This window comes from Centruroides vittatus, unplaced genomic scaffold (assembly GCF_030686945.1).
Source record: "Centruroides vittatus isolate TY-2023 unplaced genomic scaffold, ASM3068694v2 contig_392, whole genome shotgun sequence".
Classification (NCBI taxonomy): Eukaryota; Metazoa; Arthropoda; class Arachnida; order Scorpiones; family Buthidae; genus Centruroides; species Centruroides vittatus.
The window spans coordinates 1874638-1895477 of record NW_027122208.1 but is presented as its reverse complement, the minus strand read 5'-3'; the positions used below and the strand labels follow the sequence as shown (position 1 = coordinate 1895477).

The 20840-nt window shown below is 31.4% G+C and overlaps 3 protein-coding genes across 5 annotated transcripts in view; all 3 read right to left on the bottom strand.

Moving 5' to 3' along the window:
• The window catches only part of LOC136975990 (A-type potassium channel modulatory protein KCNIP1-like), a 37581-nt gene extending 18802 nt beyond the window's left edge, over positions 1-18779 (bottom strand). Inside the window, exon 1 of one of the 2 annotated variants that reach the window (XM_067271190.1) lies at positions 18731-18779. The gene's annotated coding sequence lies outside the window, so the exon portion shown is untranslated. Of the gene's footprint in view, positions 1-10261; positions 10548-18730 lie in introns of those variants that run through there. The other variant, XM_067271189.1, reaches the window with a different exon arrangement.
• Positions 16633-20840, bottom strand: part of LOC136975998 (V-type proton ATPase subunit G-like) — a 99743-nt gene continuing 95535 nt past the window's right edge. The window contains exon 4 of the transcript XR_010880857.1: positions 16633-16657. The gene's annotated coding sequence lies outside the window, so the exon portion shown is untranslated. The remainder of the gene's footprint in view (positions 16658-20840) is intronic.
• Positions 20366-20840, bottom strand: part of LOC136975968 (MAP3K12-binding inhibitory protein 1-like) — a 45457-nt gene continuing 44982 nt past the window's right edge. For both annotated transcript variants that reach the window (XM_067271156.1, XM_067271157.1), the window contains exon 9: positions 20366-20644. In XM_067271156.1, coding sequence (XP_067127257.1) covers positions 20546-20644 — 99 coding nt within the window. In that variant the 3' untranslated portion in view covers positions 20366-20545. The remainder of the gene's footprint in view (positions 20645-20840) is intronic.

Sequence of the window (20840 nt, the reverse complement as noted above, 5' to 3'; positions counted from 1 at the left end):
TAAAACTAGAGAGAAAATTTAACAGTTTCATCCAAGTGAACAATGCAAAAAAACTGATTTATGTGATTTCAAAAAGTTAGAAATGCCTCCGGCCGTCAAGTTTCTTGCCAAGAAAATACGAGAGTGACCAACACGCCCATCAAACCCGTCACTATTGATGGGAGAGAGGTCATCGATATACATTCTAAGCAACAAATACACACGCTGCAAAAACATTCTTCACAACTGCGCAATGTTTTCCTTCCATCGACCTAACAACACATAATATTTCAAATGTATCTGTTATATATTGCCCACCTCTAATCGAGCATATGTATTCGATATCGTGATTTGGAATTTATAAATTTCTCATTCGGATAAACTCTCAGAATATAAAATTAAAATTTTAATAGTATCGATAGCTATTGAAATATATATTTTTTCTTCCGAAATCTTCTATAGTCGACTAGTTTTTTCGGGACCCATTCGCATATCGGCGATCTTTGTGACTTTGAATGGTTTTACGCAGTCGTGGTCACAGACTTATCATTTTCTAAAGATAGAGCTTCCAAATCAATATAAACCGTTATTTTTTTCATTTTTTCTTTATTATTTTTATATTAAACAGAAGAGGGAGCGACTTTCTTATTGAAGGAAAAACAGGAAAATAATAATCGATTTTGATGATTTTAAGCCAGGAAAAAACATTACAATGGCTTTAAATATAATTAAAAATTTCATTTCATATTCTGCGAGTCCGTCCGAAAGATTATATTTGGAACCCATAATATGGAATGTACGATGGCCAAGAATAGGTAAAAATTTGATAATAATAAGTTTAAAATTACATTTCTGTACGAAAAAAGCAGAAGAAAACATCGGAGTGTCGCTTATTAAAATTCTACTCGGGTTAGACGTTTACGTTCGAAATTGTAAAAAGGGAAAAGATGTTATTGCTCAGGTACGAAATTGAAAAAAGTCAAATTAAATTGTTACAATAATTGAAAAGTTGCAAATATATACGTTAAATAAACGTCTGCGAGGTTTATTCCAGGTAAAAATGTTTTGTACGCTTCTTATTGACGAAAAAAATAGTTGTACAGTGCCTATTTTTCTTTTCATATTTAGGAATAAATGCGAGAAAAATTTGCGTAAAAAGTACGCGAAACTTGGATAAATAAATAAATAAATATATAAATTGAATTTACATTAATCAAATTGTATCGAATGGCGTCGAAAGTTATCCAAATAGAAGTTGTTGCGAAAGAAAAAATCAAGGGACGACTTTAAAATGAAAACAAATCGTATATTTTCTAAGAGAACTTTTCTGTGATTACATGCGAATTACTTGAATTAAGATGAATCTCGAGAGTTTACGAACGTAATTTAATTATCAAGTACAAGTATTGACGTGATTATAAACGGATGATCTCTTAGTATAAATTGGAAAATTATTTTCAAGCTCGAGTGCTCTCGTTTACATTCTCGTAATACTCTTTTTACATTACTCTAAAATTTCATTTAGAATTTTTTTTATCGTCAGATTTTATTCCACTCCATTAAACAGCGAAGATTTTATTAAAAAGCTGAAAATTATATCTCTGCTTTTTATTACGTCAAACAACATTTAGACTGTAATACTTTGAATATAATTTCGAAATTTCCATCCGTGTTTCTAAATACGCTTTAAACCTTGGCATATTGCGTAGCATAAATATGGCAATCTTTGAAATTTGAATGGGCTTTTCCATAAAAGTTGAGATGGCATTTTTAAAACTATATTCGAGCGCTCTTACCTGTAACAAAATTTAAAATTTTTATATTATTGAAAATGAATACTGCGTAAAATTCCACGAAAAGGAAGGCAAATCTATGGTACACTCGGTACGTCGGACGAATTCGCCCGGCACACGACATAACGTGAAATTTTGTTTATTCTTTATTTACTCGCAATAATAATTATTAAAAAATAAATAATACGTCATCGCATCATTTCACTATTCTATTATCGCGACTCTTCGATACGAAATCTCAAAATCGGTTCGACAAAAAACACTTCGGCAGTCGATTGAATAAAACCACTTACACCGGCACCGGTCGCTTCGAACATATTCTCGAATACTGGAGGAAGGGTGTCTAACCGACGACTGGTGGAATTTTCCAGGTTTTCTTCGCGTATCTAACACCTAAATGCGAGCCAAAGTCCGAGAGGCATCCGCTCGTCGTGTGTTCGTACTCTTATTACATCAATCTAACAGTTCGTAAAGTCATTCGGATAAAATAAATATTACGTACACGACGTCAAAATTACACGATTTCAGTTTAGATTACTTACATTTTTTTATTCTAGTTTTATTTATGTTCGATTCGGTTCATCGTCATTCCTTGTTTGAAATCAACTTATCCTAAATAAAATATTTACTTCGTTCCTTTAAAAATAACTGTTGAAAGTCTACAGGTTCGACACACAAAATTTTTTAAAACCGAATCAGCTTATCGGACACACCGAGACAAAAAGATTTGTCGTTCTATCCTCTAACACTCGTCAATATTTAGAACTTCGTGTTTATCAATCTCCACCGTGTAACGTTAATTTTTCAACTTTTCAATTTCGCATATATTCGCTTTCAAGTATTTCGAATTTTCTAAACCCATTTTAATTAAACTAGCAAAGAATTTAATCAAGTTAAACTATACATCTTTGCGAAACTACGTGTATATACAATGCATTTTCACTGCACTTCTTATTGCATCCACCAAACTCATTAACAGGGAAAAAACTGCTATTTTTTCAATTAAGTCAGACTAATTTTAACCGCTTTTTTTAACGTTTGAGAGTGGTGCGTGTTATTAACCGAAACGAAAAACCGTGAAATTTCTGTGAATCGAAATTACAAATCTCATCAAAATCTTTAAATTTACCTTTTGAAGGTTGTAAATGAATCCAACTCGATTAAGTTTTACGTAGCTCACAATTCTATTTACGACTTCGGACAACTAAAAATTTTTATAATTATCAGTGTTTTGCAGCATTTCTCTTACTAAATACCTCGAGTTTTCAATTCCTCGTATCCATTTAATGGTACTTGGATGAATTTAACATCTATTTTCTACGCTATACAGTTGTACTAGTCCTCACTTCCTTCGAGAAATTATCACTTAAAAAAACGATCACTTTTTCTAGTGGAGGAAAACTAATTTTAACCTTTCCTCCGACGTATCTTCAGAATTTTCCTAAACTAATTCAATCTAAGATTTACTCGCCGAGGAGCAAAGAGTATTTGAAACTTCTTTTGTTAGATCTCCGAGTATGTAAAAAAAATTTAAACTGCGATCGAATAAAAATGATTTCTTAACTTTCGTAGACAGATAAGGAAAAAAGTCAAGAACATTTTTCCAACTTCTGGATCTGAACTTCAACCTAGTGTGATACTGAGTACGGATGAGTGACTTAATAGAAGAAAGACCGAAAACTTTTAGCAGTTGCCGACTCTCGGTATCATTTCCAGAAAGGTATTTCGGTAGCTTTTTTTTCTATTTCCTTCTATAAATATACTTAAATGTCTTATTTTTAATAAGGATATATACTCCAGCGCCCGAAGGGTTTTTACTTTTCCTGCGCTTTCGGAAAAAATAAAAGCAATAATAATGCCCGGAAGGATTGTAAAAAATATTCGATCTTCTCTTAATATTACATAACAAAGGGATTTATGTAGCAAAATAAGATCAGACTGTATCGATTTAACTGTTAAAAAACACGAAGAATGTGCGGATAAACAGAAATATATATTTTCCAACATTTATTCTTACACGTGTTAACATTAATCTTAAAAGCAATCCGAAAATTTAAAGGGGAGTGAAAGAAAAACACATTGTTTTCGAATGTAATCGTGTTTTTTGGTGTGATAAATGTTGTTATATAAGAAATACATCAAAGAAAGAAAACTTTTAAGATAATTAGGATAAGAAAGCGATCATCTTCTTTCTCTCGTCTTTAACTTCGGTTGTTTTATAAAATTTCCAAACTGATTTTTTATCTTAAGTCCAGAACTTTATAAAAATAAAATTTAAAAAAGCAGACTCGGTTAAAATACGTACTGCGACTGGTTCCTTCTTTAATGATTAATCTAACCGTTGCATCAAAACAAGATGGAAAAAGTCATATTTCATTCATAGGGATTTTTCGAGAAAACATTTAATGCTCCGGCATGAAATAGGCTTCTGCCTGGCGGAAACAAACAAAACACTATACAGTATATTCTCAAATAAGAAGGAACGTTTGCACATTCTTCTTTTTTTCTAATAATGACAATTGCAAACGTACCACGGTACTTGTGCAATTCGTCAGGATTACTATCGGATTAAAAAATGGCCAAGCTCTTCCTCCCATCACGCAAATTACGCGAATCGAAATATTATTTTCGATTCAATTACCTCTAAACATCTGTCTACTAACATCGACTGATTCAAATTAGTTGTTTGAAATTTCAACCATTTAATATTCCGCTTATAGAGTGCGCAGACTTTTACGATAATTATCTGCAGTTAATTTGATATTTACGTTATCACTGCGTATTTGTATAATGTCAACTGCTTGTTGTTTTCGTTAGTCGTCCATACGTTCGACAAAGTCCGTAACAAATGCGAGTTATCGACTCGATGCTTTCTATCTTAATTATCTACAGTAAAGTGCGTCACGTACGGAAACTATCGGATATAAATTGAGCATTTATCAAGAATAAAATTGAATTTATAACTAATTATTATTCTGTTCTCATTTTAAGTACCTCAAATCGCAAATGGTGTCCATTAATATACGTTTGCCGGGACCGGTAGCGGGGGCCATCTTTCGCCGTGTCGGATTATGTCGCTTACAGATCTTTCCTCCTTAAAATCACACTGAGATTTTTATATTACGTTATTATTTATTTATGATAAACGAATTTCTTGTCTGCGTAATAAAATATTACTCGCTTTTGCATATTTTATTACGCGTGAAATTATGTGAAAAAACTTTCGGTACTTTAATATCTGTTTTGTACGCGATCGTTAACATTTTAAACTTGACGTTTGTGCCAAGTGAGTTTGTTACGCGTCATAATTGTAAACAACATCGCTAATACTGTTTACATTTACGTTAAAATACCGTCTTCGTCGTCATATATATGTTGCGAGTTACACTAAATAAGTTACGTACTAAACATTTACGTTCGTATTATCATCATTGACAGCTTAATCGAGATGATATTTTCATCGTAACTCGTAATATCAGTCTTGTTTCGTAAATATTTTCAATTATATTTCACGAAAACAGTTTTTTAGAATGTCTTTAAAATGTTAAAAATGGCGAAATGGTCATTCCAATTATAAATTTAAAAACTTTTAATTGCCGAAACAACATTCCCGAGGCTGTTTTGAGTTAAAATCTAATGCAATAATTTCTCCAGAGACACTTAACTTAATGAATAATAATATCATTAAACTATTTAGATCCCGATTCTAATTCTAAGACTTATCTCCTGTTTCACCTCATAAAATTAGAAGGAAAATTTAATAAATTTTGAGTGAAACTTTATATTCTATTCGTGTTTAATTTTGGCTTACGGAACGTAATAACGAGAATTAATTGATGGACAAAAATTTTGGTTTAGAAATTAAAACAAAAGAAACTGTTGGATTTTCCGCGAAACTTGCTTAGTTCCAACTTATTTTTCGAATCAAACCGCAGCTTTGTTTGATAGTTAGGATGCACATATATTTTTTATGGCCTATTCAGCACGAGGTTTTCTTTAAACGAGATGTTTACTAGAATCTCGGATGGAAAAATCTTTAATGTATAAACTCCCACTAGCATAAATGGTCTTCCATTCATTAAAACTGACTGTCTAGATTGGATAATAACCGCTTACAGTCAATAAATCCATTACATAATATAGACAGAAGATTAATTCAAAAACTTGAAAAAATAATCAAATTTTTCAATGCAGTAAATTAATTTCGGATATTTATTTTTCCATTTCTCTTTCGGTTTACGTAATAAAGGAAGTAGAAAAATGTATTAAATAAAATTATATCGAGAGATGAGAAATATTTCAATAGTTAAATTTGAAAATTTGATTGAATAAAAAGAAACGAATAACGTCAGTTACGACTCGAGTTAAATGTTTATTATATATTTTATGGCTTAATTTTCTTTATAAATGAAATTTTTTAAATTTTTTAAAATTAAAGTAATACGGTCAGATTTATACATTTTAATTTTGTACATTAATCTAAACCGAATTAAAACGATGCACAAAACTGGGGAAATCTCTTTAGTAAAAGTTAAAAATAGCAATTCCGACCAAGTAATTTGGACGTTTTCCAATAAGCACCCATTAATTTAAATAAAAAAATAGTAGCTACGAATCCCTAACGATTAGATAAATTATAAGTGGCACTCGCTCGTAAGCAAATATTTCTTTTGTTGATCGAAACGATGACAGGTGACTACATACGTGTATGTAAATCATATACACGTATACGCGTGGAACGTCTTTCCAAGATTTTATTCTTCGATAATTCCCTATCTTCATCCGATATGTGGAGGTTACTTTTACGATATCCTATCTCAAAATTTTTAAATTAAGCGTAAACACATAGCAGCTTTATAATTTTAATTTTTTCCATCATTTCTCCAATTTCGTGACGATTTATATCGAATCCGAACGGAAAATTGGAAATCGACTTCGTGTCCGACCCGAAATAGCCGATGATATTTGAAGAAATCGCCGATTTTTTATAAATGGACAACCTTAATTTGAATAGACTAATCACTTTCTCGGATTTGTTTGGAATCGTTAAATTTCATTTTAAACGATCCAATCAATTTCCTTAGTTATATTTAAAAGACCGTTAAATTTCGATTCGAATAAGCCAATCGTATTTTGCGGGTTAAAAAAGTACGTAAAATAAAAATAAATTTAAAAATAGGAAAAAATGAAAAGCAACTCCGGCGACAACGATAATTGAGATGTTAACAGGAAATTACAATGCGGTGATAATTATTTCGAATGCTATTTTTACTTCAATCCTAGATTGGCAGAGCATGCATCCATCGTTAACTATCAAATTTTCTTCCGGGATCGTATAACTAAACGGATAAATTTACACTTTAATCATAGCATGGCGAGTAGTTTTCACGATCTACAGTTTTTCTTCGACTTATCTAAAATTAGAGATTTTTATTGAGAAGAAAAAACTAAATTCTCATATTATCCAAAAAGGACATTTAACAACATCTGGAGTCGTGAAAACGAGCAGAAAGAACGGCATCCATTACTTCAAAATAAGATTACCGAGTTATAAAAATTAACGAATATTTCAACTTCTTAAACTCGTTTAGCGGTGGAAACCTCATACATTTTTAAATAAGGCGAAACTAGATAAATAATTAAAATGGTTGGGGAATTAGCGGAAAGTAAAGATAATTTTTTGCCAATATATTTATATTTATATCCTGTACGTTATTAACGTCGATAAGTAATTCTTTATTAAAGATACAAGCAAAAGTAGAAACAACATTCAGTTAGTACGTGAGAGACGAGACTAAACCGTAGAGAAACGGAGATAAGGTTTGGTTTTCTTATCTATAATGAAGAGTTTCCCTAGGAGAATAAAGAAATACTATGTAGAGGATAGTTGGAAATCTTCGATGCGAAGAAAATGACGATCGAGAGCATCGCGTCTCTACCGTATCCACAATAGGAAGTCGTAAAATGACTCTCGTGACTCGTTGTGGTCAAAAGTTGAAATCTAATAACTCGACCGATTACGGATAAACCCGACGGAGCAAATTTATCTTTACGGATAGTATAAATATCTAAATGGCTCTAAAGTCGTGATATCGCGCAATTGCTCAAAACTGCCAGGCAGCAATTCTTCGCGGTGCCACTCCGTATTTCTTCCGCATAACTCAATTTTCGGATCGAGACAATTTCCTACTTTTACGGTGATTTAACTTTCCTACCAGTTGATACGAGAATTGAGCTATTTTCTACAATCATCGAGAAATTTCTTTGGTTGGTTTCTCCATTTTGAAATGGAACTTTTACTAGTTTTCCTGATTTGTTCGACGAGTTTAGCGATTTACGCTCTCTTAAAAATCGACAGATTTCGTTCGGTTAAATCACCCTTACTTTCTGTATGTGTTCTGCGCCTTTTGGGTGTATTTCCGAAAACTTTTTATGCTTCTTCCGAATGGCAATTTTTTGAAACGGAAATTTAAATTCTATATCTATCCGCAAATTTATTTCCAGAGATTTTTCTTTTTATTTTCTCGCCAATCCACATCTCGCTTTTTTTAAAAAAAGAAAAAAGTCGGAGCTATATTCTCTTTAGGCCGGATAGTTCCTTTTTCGTAAAAGAGACTTTCCTTTTTCCATTTAGATTCCACATAAATTATTTTGATGGTTCATTTGCAAAGTCTATTATAAGTTTTTCTTTTCTTGACATTAACTACAAAATCGGATATTTTATGCCGTTCTCTCGACATAAATGAACTTTTTAAAAACTGCGGGAGCGAGTTTACTTATTTAAATGCACGAATGAAACGGTATATATTTATGCAACTTTTCATAATTTTAACGAAAAAAACAGATTAAAAATTAAAGTTTTGTTATAAAAAGTGCAAAAATTTCCGCTTAAAATACGGAAATTATATCAGATTTCGTGCCAAGTCGTTACTCTGGCAAATGTTTATTGCTTATAGCAGTCGGTAGAGCAGCTACAGATTCGTAATTATTCGTGTCGTGTTCCAAATTTGGATTTTACCGAAGAATTATTAGAATCAATATCGACTCATTTCGACTAAATGAAGATGATTCTTTCATAATAAACATTGTCAAACCTGTTTCTAGGCAACCGAGCTACAACACAATTACGTGTTTCGTATTTACCAGCGCAGAAAGCTTTCAATTTATTCGGCAACGAATCAACTTTAGAATTCAAAAATAGAAAATAGAATTTAGAAAAATATTTGATTTACAGAAAGGAGGAAAAACATAAAAAGTACCGTATATATCCAAATGTCGAGAAGAGATTTTAAGTTTCTCTTTTTCCTTATTTATTCTAAAGCCTGACGTCTAGAGATAACTATAAAGAGTTCTCCGGAGTATTGGGATTTTCAATGCTAAACTTCGTAAATACTTCGAGAGAAATCCGATACTTCTGAATTATTATAATTATTTTTCGACGCTTATGTTGTCACCGGTTCGTTTTGTTAACGTCACGTAGAAAAACACCACCGATTCGGTTGTACTGCTTCACATTTTTCGTTTTTAACGTATAAATTCTTCTTAAAAAATAATAAACAAATAAAAACTCAAATAATTTTTATCGAAAGTCAGAATATTTTTCTTTTATTTTAGGCAAAATAACCAGACTTATTTACAAAATTGTTTCTCCGAAACAAAGAAGAGTTTGGCAAAAGTTAAGATAAATTTTTAGCCAAACATGTCGTAAACTTAGCTTTAAGCCAATAAAACTGTTAAATAATATTATCATTATTCGTGGAATATAACATCAGTGTCTTGCCGGTTTTCTCTTTAAAAATTGATTATTATTACTCGAATACTGGGAGACATAAATGAAGAACTTTTCAAATGATGGAATAGATTTCAGCAAAGTAACATAAATTTTCCATTCGTGTAAGAATAATTTAATGTAGCCCGAGCGGGGATCAATCTTAGTGACGCAAAATTAATAAAATTTTAAAATAACACACCCGCATCAATATTTCACGCGTTACATTCAATTCCTCAAATTTTGTTGGGTTCCCGCTTTCGGCGGTTTTTAAACTAACAAAATGGCCCAATTTTCTTTAATCTAACACGAGCCCCGCATTCTAGAAATAGAAACTAACCAAAAAAACAAGTGAAAACTTTCACTTTAACGAAATAAAACCGCTATAACTCGTTTTCTTTCGAAGCAAACGACGTACGAAACAGAGAATTATCAAATAATAATAATAATAATAATACAATAAACCAGACACGTCTGGTTACATCAAAAAACTAAAAAATCAGGGTTAAGGGGTCAAGACTCGGACTAAACTAATTTGTCTGCTTCCAACTTTGCCCAACCTCGAAGATAGTAGCGAGTTACGTATATTAAAAATACCTACGGGGTTTAACCCAATACTTAAGTGTTTTAAAAATTTAATAAACGGTAACACTTAAGAAGCGTTATGCTCGGGTAACGAGGTCTCCCGCGAGACCACGATACCCGGATTTTATAGACTTACCTGGATCAGAGTGTCCGCAATCGCCGGGGTGAGCTTTACTTGCGACATAGACAATACACTGTCATGTTTAGCGTACACACAAACATCGCTAGTGCTGCGCTCCCACCAACCTATACCTTAGTAGTCGGCGCTCGCATCAACATCGATCCACAAACGCTGTTTGGTTGACGAAAGGCGGATCGAGTCGTAAAGACAAGCTGTCGGAAATCGTGTCAAACTTCTTCAATTACTCGTATAAACACCAACGTAACTAACCAGCGCATTATTCTAGCCTTAGACTATACCGGTGTTACGCGCGATACGTTATTTATAAAGCAAAACGTGCTACGGCGGCCAAAACTGCGTAACACTCGAAACGTTACGCCGTTTTTATGTTGGAAGTGGTAACGGAAGGGGGAATTCCGGTTGGCGTAGGTCCGGAATTGTGATAAAATTGACGGAGTTCGAACGGATGTCGATTCGTTTTTTTTGCGTGCTGCCGGTTGTCACTATTGTTTGGCACAGGTGAGGTAAATTGATACAGTCACGTGTTTATCTAAAAGAAGCAAGCACGCAAACAAACTGTCCGACTCACCCCTTTGGCGAAAAATCGAATCAACTGCTCAGTTCTGTACTCTCGCGATGTCTCTATCCACTAAGGTATTGGGAATTTTTTCTTTTTTCGTTTTTGTGAAAGTAAACCCCGCTCTACTTTAAATATATTTACGAACTCGACACAACTAGGAAATAAACGTCGCAATTGCTGTTTGACGCAAGTTAGCAGTAAAATGTGATGAGACCACATCATTGGTCGAAGACGTTAAAAATATTTTCGTAAAAATTGAATATTTTTTCCTCGAGTAAACACTCTCCCAAATTAATCTTCAATTTTTGACACTTCAAAGAATTTTCCGTTGTAAAAATCTACTTCTACCTTTTTTTTAAAATTGTTTCGCATCGGAACTTTCGGCTAAAATAAATCTCGGCTTTCTTTTAACAGTTGCCCTGCTTTTTAAATCGTTATTTTTTAATTACAACGATCATTGCCACGCTAATTACATAATAAACAGTAAAAATATTAAAAATAATTTCATCAAAAAAGCTAAGTATGAAACTACTAAATAACTCTTCAAAATTCTTAAAATATGCAAAATATTGTAATTATATAACAAAATTTCTCTACGTCTTTATAAAACACCAAAGTATAACTTAACTTCGCAGCTCTGCTATATAACACAACTTTAAAATTATAAATTGACTATTAGCTTTGTAACTATAGAATATAGCAATTTATAGTTTATTAATATAAATTATACTTGATTATTATAAGGTATTTCAATTATAGGAGTTGAATATCAAACCACCACAATAGGTAGACTATTGCCAACGATGTGTTATGTAAATTGTAATTGCACATTACACTAGTAAACTAAATAATGAAACCAAAATAACAATACAATATAACGTGTATATTACGTATTGTGTTATGTAAATAACAAAATTATTAAAGTTAACCGTATAAATACAGCCAATTGATTGTGTGAAAGTTAATGATTAAGGTAATTTTCACCAGATTGTATTGCGAGGAGTAAATAAACAATTTCGTGTAACGATCCTTTGAAATTATAATAACTCAAACTAAGGCTGTAAAGGACATTTGAACTATTTGAAATTTTACCCTTGTAAATATGCTTAATGAAAAAGAAACTAAAGAAAATTAGAGTGCTATTTTCAATAAATTAAATTAATTAACTAATATAAATGTATATTATACGAATAATAAAATGAAAGCAATTTTTATAAATTAATTAAGGTAGGACGTGTAAGGACCAGGTCATAACCAAGTAAGGACGTGCTTACAAGGTGGAATTATTAGTTTAACCCCTTTCTCCTTCTTAGTTTACTGCACTGTGTTACTCTACACATTTATATTGTGATCATTTATGAAAGTAGTTTTTTAAACGCCACTATTTTAGAAATCCCGAGTATGGGCATTGGTTAAAACAAGTACAAATATACGAGTAAGGTCCATCTGAGAAAACCAATGTAATAAAGTACAGCTAAAACACTTAGAAAGCATTTCCAAAATAACAAGGTAGGTGTAGATTCCCTGTAGATGAGATTTGCTTCGAAAGATACTTAAAGATATAAAAATATAGGCCTAATTCTTATTGTTTCTGCTAATTAAAACTTATATCTACAGTGCGTGTCGATGTCTGGGCTATCAGACATCGATATTTCAGACATATCATTAGGCTAAACACCGTCCGGGATTCGTTAAAAATATATTAGTGTTATTTTTGTTGGGACATATTTATTATTGAAACAAAAATAGTTTCTCTTTCGGGAATATATCATAGATTATGCATGCGCGCTATTATTTAAATTTTGATGATTATAAATATTCTGATTCATAGCAAATGCTATAAACACCGACCTGACGTAACGTGTTTCGGGCTGTTGACGTAATGGAAATGATGTCAGAGGGAATTCGTTTGCAATTATTTTTAAGCCATCGTATACAACGTGAAAGCGCACTTACTTATTCGATTATCATTAATATCTATAATTATATATGCTTCTACGATATTATATATTAAATAGTGGTGATTAACTAGACGTCAGTTTTGTGATACTACAGTGAAATATTAATGGACAAATGGAAAGTGATGAAACTGTATATTCTATCAAGTAATATGGGAACACAACTGAGCAATTTGTTTTACTAAAATATAATAAACATTGGAAGCCTGCGGGGCAAACAGTAGTCATTTCTTCGAATTCCACCACCAATAATTTTTCCACATTTTTTCTATTATTCTCTGCTAGTATTATGTTTTTTTGTTCCATTAAAATGCTTTCTCCTCTGGAGTTTATTCTGTAGATGCTCGTGGCAATAAATAATACATTCAGGTATACATTTTACCAGATTTTATAAACATTTCTGGAGCATAACGTAATGGATTGAGATTTAATGCTAACAAGTGATACGCGAATGATACAAGGCAATAACGAAAGTTTGACAATGTTTCCCGGAAGGGCGACTTGATTTAATGGCACGTAATGTCCTTCTTCGCGCCCGTATCAGATTAGAAATCCGCAAGACATTTCTTCTGCAGACGAGCCAATTCGTTGATAAGGAAGTGAACGTGTATACACTGTTGTAATGACGTAATAACGATAAAGTCGAAACCAGCGATAACGATCGAAAGTATCTATTAAAGTAACAACGATAATAAATCAGTCTTTAACCGAAATTCGAGCGAGACAGGAAGCAGAAACGATAACTGCAACTGCACCAACTTTATCTATTCATATATTACTTTTAATTACGGGTACCAACCCGGTGGCGCGTCACAATTAAAACTCGCTTTTATATATTTTTCTTTGTTCTAAGCGAATTCTTAACGGGAAAATGGAGATAAATTCACTCGGTGCATACTTTAACGCGGTTAAAATGCACCGCGGGAAGAGTCGGATTATTATTAGTAGCAACGTATTCCGGTGTAACGTCTGCGCATTGCGGGAGGATAATGTTGTTAATACTGCACTTTAACTAACCGGGAAGTTAGACGCAACCAGTGCAAACAGCACTCCACCTCATGGCGAACACTCATAAATATTTCAGAAGCGTCTTGTTGGATTTTTCGATTTCGTGACGCTTATCGCCGGTTTCTTCGCCTCCATTTCATAATACGTAGTATTAAGAGAGCCGTTTTTAATATTTTATTCCATTCCTTCTAATATATATTACAGATCCCTTTTAGCTTCATCAATCACACTGGCATTCGATATTTAACACTAATAATAAACTAGTTATAAGAGGACATTTACTATTTATTCCACGTCACTTAACGAAGTCCATCTGACAATACGAACGGAAGAGTCTTAATTTATGATAATCCTATAAAATAATCTTAAAATCGCATTAATCCTACATCGCTGGAGAACGATAAAACGTTTAAAATTGCGTAATTATGACCTCAAATTATGATCGTGTTATATCGAAAATAAGCTTTAGATAATAGGAATGCAATAAATTCCCTTGGACTGATGAGGAAGCTATGGTAAATATTATTAAACTATGATCGTAAAGAACATTAACGATACGTTAACGCTAGAATAAACCGTTAAACAGTTATTTCTACAGCATTATCATAATATTATTGCAGCAGTAGAATAAACAGAATGTATTCTATGATAATGCTACAGTAAATAGTGTCAAAACAAATATTTTACATAATAATAATTGTAGCAGCTGTGGCAATGCTGCGGTAAATAATAATATTATTAAATGATGTCCCGAGATCCCGACGCCAAGGAATTTCAGCTTTATGGGATTTACAAGCCGCTAACCTCTCGAGATGAGAATCAAATTAGAAAGCGATCCAATTCGATGACAACTCACTTTTACATTTCGGTCTCAGGTGGCTGTCTATTTCTTTCTTTATGCATTTCCTGTGCCAACACAGATAATTTCTTTTCTTTTCAATCGATAAAATTAACTATTTCTACTAATTAGGTCTTCTTTACCTTATCGATCCACTTCGCCACCTGCTCGACAGTAATAAATCATACGCAATTTTACGATATTACGGGTCGTAACCGTGTTTTGAATTATTTATTTCCGTAGACGCATCCATATCGCCATGCAACACTATAAATTCAGTTTCTAAGAGATAAGACAAATGTCAGGAAGGAAGTGGCCAGGCACGCTGAAAAGCATCTGACAATCAATCCCTACTCTGGGACTCACCTACTAAACCCCACAGGCATCGTTCTTGCGCGTGATTTATTGGGTTGACAACTTCTAAATTTCGATCTCTCTGATTCTGTTGCCGAATAGAAAATAAAAATAAATGGGCTCGCGGCTCGTAAATTTAGCCACTTCTTTTTCCCTATAAGGCCACCTAATGAAAACTGAGAAGTACAAATCGGGCAATGAGTAAATCATCAGCAATTTTGAGTGGTTTCTACCCAATTTCTAGATAAATGCGTTGTATATTTCATTTTTTTTAATGCCAATTTTTAAATAAAACCGTTCGTTTCGTTAAAATTATCTTTAAAATAATAATAATAATAAATCCTCCTGGGAAAATATCCTATTCTTTTCTTAAGAAGCAACTTTTTTAAATTATATAATCCTACTTTGAAAAAAATAATTTAAAGTGGAATTTCTAAGCGTTATGTGATTTATGGCATATTTAATTCTCCAGTCATTCGGGATATGAATTTACAAAAGATTCATCTACTGCGAAGGGTTTCGTAACGTCGATATAATCTGTCACGGCGATGATAACTGTGACAGGTGCTACCCAAAAAACCCAGTAATAGAGTACACAACTATCGACAACCATCGCTTCTCCATAAATTAACACGGGACAGTCGCTTTCAATCGGTGACGGATGGAATTTCTTAATAAATATTTCAATTAAACCTTAAAGCCGTAACGGCAATCTGTTCTGTTTAGTTACAAGTAGAAAAAAAATAAGATAAATTTTTAAAAAGAAGGAATAAAAAATTTACTTTTTCATCCTCGGATAGACGAGCACAATTAAAATAGTGAATGCAATCTATTTCAATTGAAGATATCGTATTAAAGATTACATTGTGCAAGAACATTGGAGAGAGAATAATTTATCAAGAACTTCAAACAGATACAGTAAATATATTTAATGCATTTTCAACAAGAAATTAAATTCCTGCCCAACAGAATTTATATATATAAAGGAAAGAATAGATTACGTAAGGGTATTACGAATCTTAATGATCCGTACGGATAGGATTTGTTGATACCTTCGCTCGAATTAAGGAGGATTAAGTTACAAAATCTCTTACTTTTCTGTCCTATTCGAAATTTCTTAACCATCTTCGTGTTAAAATTAATTTTAACTAAATCGAAACTCACCTTTAGGCTACTAAATACAAAGGAATCCAATTTCGAATAATAATTTAATAATGAAATGCGTAACCTTGCTTACAAATTATTTGCAATTTAATTCAATTATTTTTTTCATCTTCTAATGTTTAAAAAATATTCTTACTGTTATAGCATAATTTAATCATTTTTTCAGGTGCCGCTACAGAAATTTATTAACCCGTTTTCGTCTTACAGATTTTTGTATTTTTCGTGTGGATATTTAAATAAATTTCAATAATCTTATATTAAAACGGCATATAAAATGCTGGAGTATTTAAATTGCGGTGCTTAAAACTGAAGTTAAAACTAAGACCTGACTTTTAATCACAGTCATAAACTTAAAAACTTATGACTCGTACGGAAGTTTATGATAGAAACTCGGGCATTAAGGAAATTTGACAGTTTGTTTCTTTAGTTTGTGGGCATTTTCAGTCTAATTTTTAATTTTTAATTTTTTTTTTTTTTTTTTTTTTTTTTTTTTTTTTTTTTGAGAGAAACTGCGCGTGTCTATTCCAGAAAATTTGAATTTTCCTTTTTTTTTAGTTTTATTTTTACCCGCTAGAGGGAAGCACGAGAGAAAGAGCTAAATCTCATTGTCTTGTAAGCCTCTTTTTCTGTATAAAGTTCTATGGCTTAAGTTGTAGAATAATTAGATATTGCGGTTTGCCTCTTATAAGTGGGATTTATGAAATTGAATAGAAATTATGAAATAAATATGAAATTTATATCATCAGTGCATTAAATCTTACTTTCTATTTTTTTTTAAAAATACGAAAAAATGTATTGTTTTTTTGAAAATCGTTTAATTTAGTAATCTTGGAACATTTTGAGTGTGCAAAAATATTGAATTTTGAAAATTATTAGCATTTCATAAATAATTAACTGCTAATAATTACTAAGCAGTATTTTTGATTAGAAATTATACATTTAAAGAGTACATTACATTGGATTAGAGAAGTGATGTTTAGACGTTATAATGGAGCTAATAGTCTACTTTTATCGTCCCTATTCTTTTTTGAGGGCTTTAACTCAAAAAATATATAAATTGATTTCTTAAAAATCCACCTTAATTTAAATGGATCTATAAGACTACTGCAATGCAAGTTTACAGCCTCCTAAAAAACTTAATCCCTGGCTACATGGCTGACTCGTCATCCTATATTAATTATATTATGTCACGTAAAGTGCATAGATAGAGAATTGTTTCTTTTATTTTTTTGGCTTAAATGCTAGTAGCAGGTTTTAGTAGTATTTCTTAGATTAACTGAATAGTTCCTATATCAATGCCATCTGCTGTATTCCGCGTTTGAACTTCCACAGAATATAACTTACAGTTTGATTCACAATACTTTTTACCTTACATAAAAGCAGTCATTTCGAAATATGGATAGTTACGTATGAAAAATCTGAGATATTCTAACAGAATTGTATCTCAATCTAGAAAATTAACGTGTTAGATGCAGCTGCAGATCGTCTCGGAGATCGAGAAAGGCCCTAATCGCCTTTCTCGGCTATATTAAAACTAATTTAAAAATTATATGTTTAAATGATAAAATTCGAAAAAATAAAGTATTTTGCTAAATATACAAGAACTAGTTTGTAATAAGGTCATAGCTAAACCATATGGCTTTATTGCAAACTATTTCTTGTATATGAAGAGAAGAGCCATAACAAATCTATGAGACTTAAATATTTTTGAGACCATAGCCAAACCACACGATGGGGCTCGACGAGATAAACATAACAGGGGATTTAGTCGCTTTATCCGAAATAAAACCGACCAGAATTTTCTAAGAAAAACGTTCTTTTAATGAGCCGAACAATCTATCAACAGGACGGAACTCAACATATTAAATGAGCTTGAATAATTTTCGAAACTTTCTGAATTTTAAAAATGAAATTGCAAATTTATAATACGTGAATTATTAAAATTCTATTCAAAAGTCTACTGACACAAAACCGAAAGTAAATCATTAACAAAACTCTGATTTCTTTCAACCGACTTAATGAAAAACCTTAAATCCTGATTTTAAAAAAGCCTGGTAACTTCAATTAAATTAAAATCTCGAGATTTATTTTTAGTCATTTTTTACAAGTATTATTATTTATTCATGAAGAAACGATTGATCGAAAAACTGAATAATTTTGTTCAAAATGTATCGACACATGTGGTGATGAAAACCGGAATAATATATTCGTTCATCCCTCGATCACGTGAATTACTCTCGAATTTACATAATTAATCGTTTAAGCAAGGAGGGAAAAAATAGAATTTCCCCTCCATTAAGTTTAATAGCGATGAGTTGCTACTAATGTAATAATGTATAAACAAAATAAATTATAAATAATGCCAACTGATTAATCTAATGCGGTTTCTAGATTGTCCAGCTTGTGCCTAATGACTGTAGACAAACTTTGCTTATTTTTCTATCCGTTCGAAAGCAGATGCAAACCATTATTTCAGATACGGTAAATTTATATCGCATTAATCTGAGCGGGAAATAATTCTAATATATTTTATACTGTCCAAATCATTCATACTTTTCGAGGGTAGAAATTATTATACTTACGAAGCAGCGTGGAGTATGTAAATAGCCAGAATCACACCACATATTGACGTTCATACCGACATTTTTTTTTATATCACAAAATTATAAAAATTTATTTGAAAATTTCTCAGCAACTCGGTCTACATCATCTCAATACGCTAAAAGACATTAGAAAGATCTATAATATTTCCAAAACTGAGAAAAGGTCTTTCCCATTTTCTTAGAATCGATGTTAAAGACGTATTAAACAACCTAAACTAAGATCACTTTTACAATTTAATGATTGATTATCATTTTATTTTTGTCCTTTATGAGAGAATTATCGATTATTATGACACGCATCGATCGAGTTCCACCAAATTTGGCACGAAAACCAATTATCGTTGAACAAAAGTTACGAGGCAACTCTGTAACAGTTTCGGGAATCATTTTAAAAACATTGCGACAAAAATAAGTTTCATTTCAAACTAATACTAATAAAATTCCATAAATGAAAACTTTTTACTATACATTAATCATCATTTAATACGCAATAGACTATATAAATTGTTAACTAACTGTAAATATTTCATTAGCAAAGGATAATTATGTAAGAATTAAACATTGACTGTTTCAAAACCTATTATTATTAAAGAAATTTAGAATATTTATAAATAAAAACTTTTAAATGCTTTAAATATTTACTTTTAAAAATCAATTAAATAAAAATCCAGCAATGAGTTGCTTCACTTTCCCGGCATTTCGTGACGCCATCTGTTACGCTATTTTATTAAAAAAACAACTTTTTATATTTTTAACCATTATAAAATAGCAAAAAACTTACTTTTGAGGATAGCGATTAGTTTTATAAAAAATTGTAAATGCTAATAACGAGTAAAATCCGCATTAAGTCCGACCCCCTTTATCTCCCCGCCCCCTCGACCTTTAACCACCAAAATTTAATAGCATCAATCTCTTAATACAGAAACCTCCATGCAAAATTTCAGAAAATTTCGACAGAAAGCGCAGGAGTTATTACCCCTTAAAGAGAGTGAACAGAATAGTGCTCCCCATACAAACAGAAATGAAATGACCCTCGAATTCTTTTTTGTATTTCTCGACGTTTCGTGGTCCCGAGTCCAAAAATGTAAAATTCTGGGGTGGTTATTTTTTCCGGATCGTCATACTTTCCCTGTTAAATATAACAGTGAAGAGAATAATATAATAAAGTCACCTAACAGGTTTACAGTGCTATAAATTAATTACCTAATTAATAAAACTAATAAGAAAATTTAAACAAGGGTTTAATGTGCATCTAAATACCTTTGTATTCCGAAGGTAATGTGTTAATTTATTTTTTTACACTTAATTTTCTGATTATTATTATTCAAAATATGTCATCTGTATCAAATTTACTGGTTATATTTTTGAATTTTAAAAAATCTTATTTTATATTCAATGTTTCTAATTAATTTTTAGAACCTGGAGAAAGTATAACATTTATTTACTTAGTTAATTGACAATCACTTAAAAATTATTACACTACCTTACTTTATTATTTTTTACTTCTTATATACAATATATTACATAATAAATATATTCTGCAGAGTCTAAAAATCTACAAATATCATAATAAAAATTTGAAAAAATAATTAGAAACTTCAGGTATCCATTATCAAAAAGCATTTTTTATTTTTTAAAATTTGCATTACAACTTTTACAGAGAAAAATGCACTATTTGTATTAAATAATTTTCAAAAAATTTATATTTACATGTAGTTTTATCAAGATTTATATACAATACTATTTTAATTACTTGTAATATAACATGATTTACATTTATTATATAGAAGAAAATTAAATTTCACTCTTTGGTTCAAACTGATTGTTTGATTTCTGCGATAATAAGTCTTGTAAAGTCTGAATGCGAGCGTCTATATCCGAAATTCCCCAATTCTGCAAAAATACAAAATTATTTCACTGTTTAGAACAATAAATTTGCTAATTTGATGTATTTTTATTTCTAAACAAATGTATAATTTATAAATATAATACTTTGTATAATTTCTAACTAGATAACAAATTACATTCGATTGAATTGTATACGATGTACGTAAATATAAATTTACTTCCCGCAAATATTAACGTTTTT